Source organism: Eschrichtius robustus, chromosome 18 (assembly GCF_028021215.1).
Source record: "Eschrichtius robustus isolate mEscRob2 chromosome 18, mEscRob2.pri, whole genome shotgun sequence".
NCBI lineage: Eukaryota > Metazoa > Chordata > Mammalia > Artiodactyla > Eschrichtiidae > Eschrichtius > Eschrichtius robustus.
The window spans coordinates 81615379-81626558 of record NC_090841.1 but is presented as its reverse complement, the minus strand read 5'-3'; the positions used below and the strand labels follow the sequence as shown (position 1 = coordinate 81626558).

General features: G+C 53.1%; 1 protein-coding gene across 6 annotated transcripts in view; it reads right to left on the bottom strand.

The window, feature by feature from the left end:
• Nucleotides 1-438: 438 nt before the first annotated feature.
• Nucleotides 439-11180, bottom strand: part of TMCO3 (transmembrane and coiled-coil domains 3) — a 31460-nt gene continuing 20718 nt past the window's right edge. For 2 of the 6 annotated variants that reach the window (XM_068527011.1, XM_068527012.1), the window contains exons 7-13: nucleotides 10822-11008; nucleotides 10623-10743; nucleotides 5324-5519; nucleotides 2583-2733; nucleotides 1902-1981; nucleotides 1055-1204; nucleotides 439-869 (exon numbers count right to left, since the gene is read on the bottom strand). In XM_068527011.1, the coding sequence (XP_068383112.1) occupies nucleotides 756-869; nucleotides 1055-1204; nucleotides 1902-1981; nucleotides 2583-2733; nucleotides 5324-5519; nucleotides 10623-10743; nucleotides 10822-11008 (999 nt within the window). In that variant the 3' untranslated portion in view covers nucleotides 439-755. The remainder of the gene's footprint in view (nucleotides 870-1054; nucleotides 1205-1901; nucleotides 1982-2582; nucleotides 2734-5323; nucleotides 5520-10622; nucleotides 10744-10821; nucleotides 11009-11180) is intronic. The other 4 variants (XM_068527009.1, XM_068527010.1, XM_068527014.1 and 1 more) reach the window with 3 other exon arrangements.

Below are 11180 nucleotides of genomic sequence, written 5' to 3'. Positions count from 1 at the left end.
CTTAATTTTCTTTTTCTTTTCTTTTTTTTGGCCGCACCATGCTGCAAGCGGGATCTTAGTTCCCCGACCAGGAATTGAACCTCCACCCCCTTCAGGGGAAGCGTGGAGTCTTAACCACTGGACCGTCAGGGAAGCTTCCCCCCTCTTTTTTTTGCATCTTAATTTTAAAAACTGACAAAGATTAGTTCAACACAAATATCTAATTAAAAAAACAGGTTTTCAATAAATTTCAATTAATTATACTGATCATAAATGATTTTTATTAAGGAATGCATATTCTTGTGATTCAAAACCAAATATTTTAAAAGAATGATTTACCTGATAAAAACTGACATGAAAGTGTTGTTTAAAATTGTAATGAAAACCAAAAGACATTTAAAAGAACTTATCTCATTTTAGAAAACATAGACTTTAAGGATTAAAAGTAACTTTCCAAACACATTGTGAGAATTAAAAGCTCACGTCACAGAAACGTTTAATAACAAATATTGACCAACGGCTTACAAGTTGTACAATAAATAAAAAAGCCTCCTAGTTTTTTTCTTTACCAAAAAAACATGAACTGATGAAATAACAATAGAAAGTTAACATCAATTTCTGAAGAAAAGGCACATCCAGGCAAAAGAGTCAAGGCGATTTGTAAAACGCAGTTACATGTAGACGGCGCATAATCACTGCACGCAGAGGCGGGCTCCGGGAGACTCTGAGGTCCGGGAAGGCGGTGACAGCTCCGGCCGGTCGCCTGGCCGCGGTCCTCAGAGGCTGGACCTTCTCTCGGGCCGGGGCGCACACCTGGCGACGGCCGCTCGCCAAAGCAGCGGGGCCAGGAGGAGGCTGAGCGTGGTCACACTCAGGATGAGGAGGTACACCTGCCGGGGGCGGGGCGTCAGCGCGGCCGGGGGCGTGTCTCCCCATCGCGGTGTGCGAGCCTCTGGTGCCCGGCCAGGAGGAGGGCGCCCCCTTCCCCAAGAGGCCCCGGGGACTGGGGCGCCCCCCCCCACCCCAGCCCTACTCCTCCTAACAACCCCGCTCCGCAAGCCGGGCAGAGACTCACCTCCCGAGAGATGACGCGCGCTCTGCGCGCCCGGCTCCCCAGGACCAGAGAGAACTCGCTGACCTGGGCCAGCCCCGCGGCCACGATCCACTTGACGTACTGGCTGGTCTTGGGCAGCAGCAGAGACAGGACCAGGGCTGCCAGGACGAACTGCCAGAGCGGCAGGTCACGCTCGGCCAGGCGGGGCCCGGAGCACCGCCCGCAGGAAGCAGGGCGGGTCCAGGGGGGGGACCGCCCCAGCACCGCGCGGGAGGACGCAGGGAGACCCCCCCGCCCGGGAAAACCAAGGCCCTCCCGCCAAGCGAATATAGTGCAGCGTTCAGAATGGAAACTTTGTTTTTAACAAAACGTAAAGAAAGCGCAGAGGAAAGCAGCCTGCAGCGGGCAGTGCCGTTCAGCCATCATCGTGGCCCTGCTCCTTCTCCTCCGCAAAGCCAGCGGCCACCGCCCAGGCCACTTCCACTCCCAGAATCCCACGCTGACAGGGGCACCTCAACAATTTGTAGTCACAGAGATCAGACAAGTGGAAAGTGGCAAAATAGTTCTCAGTGGCCGTTAAAATGTACGTTTGCATCACCAGAGCCAGGTTGGCGGTTCTTTAGACTCACTTAGAAGTCAAATTACAGAGCAAGGGTGTCACTGGAGGATCCAGAGAGCGGTTTCTCCAGTCCCAGCTTCTGAAACCCCCATTTTCAACACAAACTCTGAGACAAAGGACCATCCCGATCCAAGAAGCCCCGGCTGCCCGGGCTGCGCTGGGCGGGGGGTGCACACAGGCAGGAAGCGAGGCGCGTGGTGTGACGGGTGAAACCAAAGGCAGCATGGACTTCGCAAGCAGGGGCCCTACCTTCATGACCACCACGGACAGCGTGAGGACCAGCAGGACGGTGAGCTCGTACAGCACGAAGGTGGGGAACACGTGAAGGCCTGTGGGATGGGGACGGGCGATCGTCCGGGCTGGGCGGCCAGCCTCCCTGCCGCCCCTACATCCCCAGGCTCCTCTGCCAGGATGGGAAGGGGCAGGGTGTCTCCCACCCACTCCACCCCGAGAGCCCGTGCAGAGGGCCGGGCGACTCAGTGCTCCCCGCCCTGTTTCCACGGGCTTCAGAACCTGCCTCTCGAGGCACCCAGAGTCTCTGGGGCTCTTGGACCCACCAAGCAGTGGAGGGTGTGGGCGAGAGACCAGGTGGCCATGCTGTGACCACGAGCGGGACTGCCCCCCTCCACGGGGACATTCCCAGGGCAGCAGCCTCGACACACCAGTTTGATTTTTTGTATTAAAATTAGAATTTCTTCCTGCATTTGATGTGGATGTTCTGAAGTGGACCTGCCACCCTGCCGAGCGGTGGACCCTCAGGACCCCCAGGCAGGAGCCCCCGTCCCACAGCTCAAACCTTCCCTCCTTCTAAGGGAGAGTCCCTCGGACCCTAGTCGCCATGGGAACTGTTTTCGCGGCACAAGCTAAGTAGAAACACGTGTGAGCAGATGAGACCCAGTGGGAGTGTCACCCCTGGAGGAGGAGGGTCACCTATGGACGCGAAGAACACGATGGCCAGGAAGTCACGGACGGGCTCCACGTAGGACACGACCTCCTCAGCGACCACGTGACCCTGGGAGGACACCAGGGCTCCGGCCAGGAAGCAGCCCAGCTCCATGGACACGTCCAGGAGCTCGGTGACCTGAGGGGAGGAGGACACAGGTCACGCCGGGTGCACCCGCCAGCCTCTCTGCTGAGGACACACGAGAGGGCCTCTCGGATGTGGTGGGACGTCCCCATAAAACCGCGACAAGCCAGCTTCCCTGCCCCTGCCCAGGCCCCTGCGGTGTGCTAGGAGAACCCCGCAGAAGGCACGGCAGTGGACGTCAGCTCATTGACCACGAGCGAGAGGAAACGGTCATAAAAGTTGCAACCATCGTTCGTGTAGACTGCTGTGGACGTTTTGAGTGAGACTATTTTCCAAGATCTAAGCATTTGTGACACACTTTCTTTACCCTGAATCAATTAACAGCCCGACTCCCCTGGCATTAAAAACGTGGTGCACAAAACTATTCCCCGCCCCCCCCCCGGCGCCTAGAGGAAGGAAGCGGACACGGCGTTTAACTCGGGGAGGTAAATCCAGTGACGAGAGCAGCACAGACAGACGGACGACGTTCCAGGAAGCCCCGCTGACGACCGTGTCAGAGACCATCAGACGCCTGGGAGCGGATCCGACACAGCGCTCGCTGCCGCCACACACACACGACACACGCCAGGCAGCGCGGACACGGACGTGGGGAGCCAAGGACGCCTAGCGTTACGGGAACAGTCACAGAACCCCCTGTGCATGGAAGCTGACCAGCCGAACCCATCCCCGTGACCCAGGAGACCACGACCAGACAGCCTGCGGAGAGGGGGCCGGGCTGGCCGCCCGCCCGCCTGGGGACAGCAGGGCGTCTGGGCCACCCATGCTCGGCCACTCGGCTTCTGTGCTGTGACCTTCGACTTCAACTTCACGAGGGTGAGGAGACGCTCGTGGAGAACAGGTCCTGACCACGGCCATCCACGCCGCGCTAGCTCACCTCCCATGGATGGCAGGTCTCAGTGAGAAGAGAAAGCAGTACGTTTCCAGAGGACAACGCAGAGCGTCTCCATGACCTGGGGCCGGAAAGCGTGTGTCACGCGGGATCCTGAGGTGCTGCCCCTGAAGAACGATCGCGGCCCTACACTAAAATTAGGAACTTCCGTTCAGAAAAACGTGGTCAAGAGAGTGAAAGGCAAGTCCCAAACTGGAAGACATTAGCAAAACTGTATCTGACGAGGAATATCATTCAGCCGTGGAAAGGAATGAAGCACTGACACGGGCTACAGCTCGGGATCAGCCTCTGAAACGTGCTGGTCGGGGAGAAGGGCACGGCCACCTGGGGAAACCAGCCGCGGTCATGCAGGCCCACGCGGCCCGGGCCTAGACCCGCACATGCAGCCTCACTTCCACGGCCCGGAACGTCTAAGCACAGACGGGGCGAGTGAGCGGAAGCCTGGGGCGCTAGGTGCCTCCCCCGCAGCAGGTGCTCAGGAGACACGGCCACAGAGCAAGGCTGCTCCAGCTCAAGGGCCGCTGGGTGGCAGCACGGAGCGCCAGGTCGGAGCACTCTGCTGGGTGTCACGCCAGAGGGGACACTCCAGATGGGGTGGAGCCACGCTCAGAAATGAAGTCGGTCACGTACGTGAACGGCTTTGAGCAAAAGCAAACCTCAGTCTTCTCCCAAGATTACGAGACACTAGCAGGCAACGCAACTGTGTAAGGAAGTTATTTTCCTCAGTTTCCTTTATAGGATTAAACTTTTCTCTTGAGCTAACTGTAGGCTCACGTGCAGTTCTAGGAAGTCATCCAGAGACCCCGGTACCTTCCCCTGGGCCTCCCAACGGCAGCATCTTCCCAAGTCACAGCACGAGTCCTGTGGATGTGACACCGTGGGGCCACGTGGGCCGCCCGTGGCCTCCGGGGTCCTCCCCGCCCCCCTCCCTCCTCAGCACCCGGCCAGCGGCCTTCCCCCATCTCTGATCTGTCTTCACGAACTGCACGGTAACACAGCTCCTGACCTTGGGGACTGGCTTTTCGAGTCAGCACAGCTCTCCGGCAACTCACGGACCCGCGGTTCAAAGCTGCGTGGCCACCCTGGCGTGGAGGGCCGTGGCCGGCTGAACTACGCGCCTGAGGAAGGCCATCTGGGCGGTCTGGCCCGATGGGAGCACAGCTGTTGTCACGCTCACGTGTCAGTTTCCGCGTGAACACAGGTCTTCACTTCTCCGGCGCACGTCGAGGGGCGCATCTCTCCCGTGCAGGTGATGCCCCAGATCTGGGACTGTTTATGGGGTCTCCGGCCCCTCCCCTGCTCTCCCATGAGAAGCCTGTCCCTTAACTGGGATGGCCGCCTCCAAAACAAGCCTCTATGGTGAGCTTTTCACGTTACAGCGAAAGAAGTTATGCTGCTGACTAGCTTGTTCTCATCAAACAGAACGAAAAGTCGTTTTAAACTGTGATTCTTGCTTCGGATGCAAAGCATCTAAGACAGACTCGCACGGTTTCACACTCACAAACACCATCCCAGCAGAGAGCCGAGAGCGCGGGCAGAAGTGCCAGGCAGCACGACTGTGTACGGATAAAAACACCAACAAGTGTCTCGCGTATGCCAACTGTTAGTAGAATGAAAGAAGAAGGACCGATCACAAGCTCTTGGTGAACAGAGGATAAGTCAGACGATGTACGTGGCGGGCATTTGGGGCCTTACCGTCAGCATGAGGAAGATGAAAGCGGAGATTCCCAGGATGAGGATCTCCTTGTTCCCCTTGCTCTCCGCGTGCAGCTTCCGGCAGTACGGTCCCACGAGGTAGGTCCTCATGACAAGACAGAAGAGGAGAACCGCAGCAAGCGAGAAGAGGACCTGCCCGACCAGGCCCAGGACCCGCAGGATCTCCATGGCGACGCTGGGAAAGAGAGGGAGACGCCTGATTCTCCTCAGAATACGCTAAAGTCCAATGAAATGATCTTTCATTCCTTTTTAACATTACAAAATAAATGACCCAAATCGCAGACATTTTCATTTCTAAATGTTAGAATAAAATCCATCAAACATTAACCTCAGAAATTAAGTTACTTGAATCGAATATAGAAGCTGAATTGTGTTGCAATTAATACTTTGGAGTAAGTACATTTTATAGGATGTAATGACTCGTGACTGACAGCTTATGTGTCTCCATTGATGACAGATGATAAAAGTCCTCACTAGGAATTAACCCCCGTTTGAAATTCTTCGTAAGGCAACAGTCGCTCTGTAACACGACACTGCAGGCTCCCCACCAAAGCATGACTGGGGGATGCCAGCGACTTTCAGAAGAGCCTTCCCTTATCCCGAGCCAGAACTCTGAATTTTCTGTTATTTAGTCATGGAGAAAAGGGTTCTGCGTGAAGCCCTTTTTAGAATATACTATTCAGATCTCAATATATTCTTAAGATCTCAACCTAATGACTTTCACAAGATGGGCACCATTGTGTATCTGTCGTGTTTATGGTAACATACATATTTTTTAACCCCAGTTCCCCATCACATTTAGGAAACCGTTCAGTCCAAAATTCTGGCTTAAAAGTTTTTGATGGAAGAATATAAATCAGGTTGCTAAGAGAGGATTCACCCCAGCAGCCAGGCCTAGACCAGCAGCCCAGACACGTCCCAAGGTGTGTGTGATGCCTTAGGGCATCAGAGCAGAGTCTCTGTGAACATCCACGTCTGCTAAGGCTCAGGATGACAGCCCAGGGGAGAAGGCGGGGTCTGTGGCCTCGGCAGGAAGAGAAACCTGCTCGAAGTCCCAGCCAGGCCCCCAGAGCCCAGCAGCTGACGCCGAACTCCTCACCCACCCCACGCGGCAGGGCTCCACTGCCCGCGACCCGGACCCGGGCCTCAGGGCCAGCACCAGGCGCCCCTTCCCCAGCAGCCCTCTTCCCCCTGTACCCCAGTGACCCCTGACTCATCCCATTCAGTTGGCTGCAGAGGCCAAAGCAACACGTGGGGATGTGGTCTGATGCCCGTGACCCGAGGGCCGGGGCCACGTCTCCCGGGCTGGACCCGGGAATGGGTCGTCCAGGCTGAGCCACACTGGGGGCGGCCTGTGGGCGAGCCCGTGCGCCGTCCATGTCCACCCTTGACGGACGGCCCTGCCCAACAGGGAGAGGCGCCCCCGGACTTCCTTCCGTGGGGGGCAGGGGGCAGGGTGTTCTCCCACCCGCGTGTGGCTGAGTTAGCGTCTCTCGGCGCTCCCCGATTTGCTAACTGCGTTAGTCTCATTTTTCTTGTTGATTTGTAGATCTTCATGAAATGAGAAGCTTAGCCCTCTGTCTTAAAATCAACTATACTTTGATTTTAAACAATAAGACAGAATGTGTACACACATCTCTTTCCCATTTGTCTTTGGCCTGCTTACCTAATGTGTTCCTGTACATGTATGTGCATGTATACATGTGTGCACACATGTATGTGTGTATATGTATGTGTGCAGGTCTCTCTGTGTGTGTATCCATGCATGTGCGCAGGTGGATATGCGTTTGTGTGTACATGGACATGTGCGTGTATTTAAACATTTAAAGTATGAAACTTTAGTAGCACTGATCACATTTCTTGTCCTTTATGGCTTCTGGAATTTGTGTTCTGCTTGAACATCTTCAATATTTAGTAATACATTCATCCATACTTTCTTCTAGAACTTTCATGGTTTTGCAAGATTTTAATGCTAATAATTTGAATTACTTTATTTTTTTTTTATCATAGTCCCTGTGTTCTGTTCTTTACCTGTGAAATGTTTGGAGGGAAGAAGATAATTCTTTCCTTTAGGAAAGATCAAGATGAATTCTGAATAAAGCTGAATTAAGAGGCAAAGCTTATATTAACATTACTATTGATCTTATTTAATATTTTTTACTATAAATTTTCCCTGGTTATCAAAATTGGAAAAGAGGTTTTCCCAAGTTACACAGAAAAGTAAATAAACAGTAAAATTACTGTAATCTATTCCTCTACTAGTAGAAAAATCCTTAACACTTTGTAATACACATTTCTAGCCTCCATCTTCTCCTTTATGTAGTTAAAATAATATTGTATGTAATTTTTAACAGCTTTATTGATACATGTCTCATTTCTCACAATTCACCCGTTTAAAGTATACAATTCAATGGCTTCTAGTCACAAAGTTGTGCCACCACCACAGTCTCAGAACGTATTTCATCCCCCAGAGAAACCTTGCGCCCCTTGCACTCACTCCCCGAGGCCAGCCCCCGGCACCACCAACCTGCTGTCTCCATGGATCTGCCTGTTCTGGACGTTTCACACAAACAGAATTGTTTGTGGGAACCATGGTGTGGCCTTTGGCGTCTGTCCTCAGGGCTCATCCGCGCTGCAGTGTGTGTCAGCGCGTCGTTCCTTTTTATGGCTGAGTAACATTTCACTGTATGTTTTATTTATCTGTCCATTAGCTAATGGATATTTGAGTCGTTTCCACGTCTTAGCTATTATGACTAATGCTGCCATGAACATTCACACACAAGTTTTTTTTACTGTGGTAAAATATTCGTAACATAAAATTTACCACCTTCCCCATTAGTGTGTAACTCATGGCACGAGGGGCATTCACGTGGCTGTGCCGCCTTTGCCCCCCAAAGGTGACACCTGTGGACAGGTGTTCCCATTCCTGTGGGGTACACACCCTGGAGCAGAAGAGCTGAGTCAAATGGCAGCTCCATGTTTCTCCTTCTGAGAAATACTATATGTGGTCTTGACTCTTTTTTACAACCTAACACAATGCAGGGCAGTTTTCCACGTCATTAAAATTCTCGGTAAACATGGCGTCTCATGACAAAACGGGAATGAAATCAACAGGACCAGTACCAGTACTGAATGAATTTTTAAATTAGGAAGATAAAAAGAAAAGCTTTCCAAGTCTTCTGCCTGAGCCGTACCTGTCTACCTGGCAGGGGGCCTGGTTCCCAGGGGATACCCGTAGTTCCCAGGGGGCCCGGATACTCTTGGCTGCGGTTCAGATTCTGCCTGGGAAAGGGGGTTCCCGCCTCTCCCGGGAACAACTTACTGCACATCCCAAACAGAACTCAAACGACTTTCAGCTAAAATTACAAATCCTTTTTCTGTCTAAATTTTTGTTCAGTTACTTACCCTGAAAATCTGTAGCCGGGAGGACTAATGTGACAAAGGGTCGCTTTTCTGACAGTTAAAGAACTTTGGATCAAAGAAAAATGGCAGACAAAGGGCCTTCCTGACAAACGGCCTTCAACAGCTGCACATACGAGGGGCGTGTTAGGTGCCCTACGAGTCTCTCTGTTGACAGCCAGCACACGGTCCAGGTTCCACCTTGTTCCCATCCTACAGGTGAGAACACAGCCTGCAGGGCTGGCAAATGGAGAGCTGGGGCTCCAGGGTGGCCGCACACCGGGGCCGGAGCCTTCACCTCTGGGAATCTCAGTTAAAAACCATTCCCTCCTTCTACTTTCCCCACCAGGCTGAGCTTCCTGAGAGCGGAGAAAAGATCTTAATCACTTTAGATTGCTGAAACTTAATACAATATCTGGCAAAAGGCAAATACTAAAAATACAAAACGCTTCCACCCCGCCGGTCAGCAATGAGGCAGGCTGACCATGACCCCCCGGACGGGGCCCAGCAGGAAGATGAACACACATCCACCCACCCTCAACCATGCCTCAACATGGGGCTGCTGGCTTTAAAAAATGATTAAAGGACCCAGAGACTCATATTATCAGATACAAAATGTCCAGGATACGATTGGAAATCACTCAGCACACCAAGAATCAGGAAAACCACAACTTGAATGAGACTCCAACATCAAGACCGGTCATCAGAATTATCTGACAAAGATTTTAAAGCAGCCGTCATAAAAATGATTCAATAGCACTTAAAATATTCTCTTGAAACAAATGGAAAAAATAGAAAATCTCAGCAAGATACAGAAGTTATAAAAAGAAGAATCAAATGGAAATTATATAACTAAACAATATAATAAGCCGAGCAAAAATCTTGCTGGATGGGCTGAATAGTAGAGAGATGACAGAGGATGGGGACCACTGGACGTGAGGACAAACGGACAGAATTTACCCAGTCTGAACAACAGGCAGAAAACAGACCGAAAAAGAAGCGTCTCAGAGACCCATGGGACGACAGAAGAGCCACGTTTGCATCACTGGGGTCCCACGAGGAGGGGGCAAGCGGGACTGAAAAAAAAAAACACCTGAGGAAACAATGGCCCAAATTCCTAAACTAGGCAAGAGACATAAAGCTACAGCTTCAAGAAGATGAACGAACGCCATACAGAACAAACCCAAAGGTGTCACGGGCCGAAGGTGTGTGTTCCCCCAGAGTCATCTGGAGGTGGGGCCGGTGCTGGGACTAATGGCCTTTATAAGAGAGACCGGAGGGCTTTGCAGCCTCTCCACCTCCCCTACCGTGGAGACACAGGAGAAGACAGCTGCCTGAGAGGGCGCCAGCACCCTGATCTCCGGGGCCCAGCCCCCGGGACTAAACGTCTGCTGTGTAAGCTGCCACATCTGTGGTGTCTGCTGTAGAGCCCGAACTAAGACACCAAGACACAGCGTAATTAAATTTCTGAAAACTAAAGGCAAAGTCTTGAAAGCAGCCAGAGAGGAGCCATGCGTTACTTGTGGAGAAACACAGATCTGAATGGCCAGTTTCTCACTGAAGCCATCGGAGGCCAGGGAGAAGCAGCACAGCATTGCCAGGCATTGGAAGAAAGAAACGTCCGCTGCAGACCAATGCCCGGTGGCCACATCCTCCAGGGGGAAGGGAGATAAGGCTCTCAGATGAGGAAACCGAGAGAACCTGTGGCTGGCAGCAGACTAACCATGAAAGAATGACCAGAGCCCCCCAGCAGAAAGGAAACAGAGCAGAAGAAACCTTGTACTTGAGAAGGAAAGGAAGGTCGGTATTTCTGACCTGATCTGAAACAATCTGAAGCCAGAAGAACAGACCGCGAGCTGAAGCACGGCAGCAGCCCTACCTGGCGTGTGCGCCGGCTCCCGCCTGGATGAGCGTGGGCAGGACGGCGATGAACAGTCCCAGCTGCACGTCCTGCGTCACCAGCATCCCCAGCAGCACCGCACCGTAGTCGATGTCGCCTGCTTGGGGAAAAGTCACTAAGGGCGTGTGGACTCGAGTCGGTTAACCTCGGCACACGCTCAGAACACGCGGGCACCTACCTTCCCTGTCACTGCGGATGCTGCCCACAAGGAACTTGGACACCAGGGGTGTGCTCGACAAGGACAGGCAGGTGGAGATAAAGACGCTCTGGGTGGGTCTGATCTGTAGAAGGTGGCCCCAGACCAGGCCGAAGGCCACCATGAGCAGAGTCATGTAGCAGGGCCCCTGCAGGGAGATCTTCCACACCTGGGAGAGAGCACAGGGGCGTGCACACACCTCAGTGCCCGCGGCCCCGCAGAGCGCGTGCACACCTGCCCAGGAACCGGCCGGCCCCGCAGCAAACACACCAGCGCAACACCATGAAAAGCAGGGGCGGTCCCACGCGGTCACCGAGCGCTGGACGTGGTTAGGGACGAAG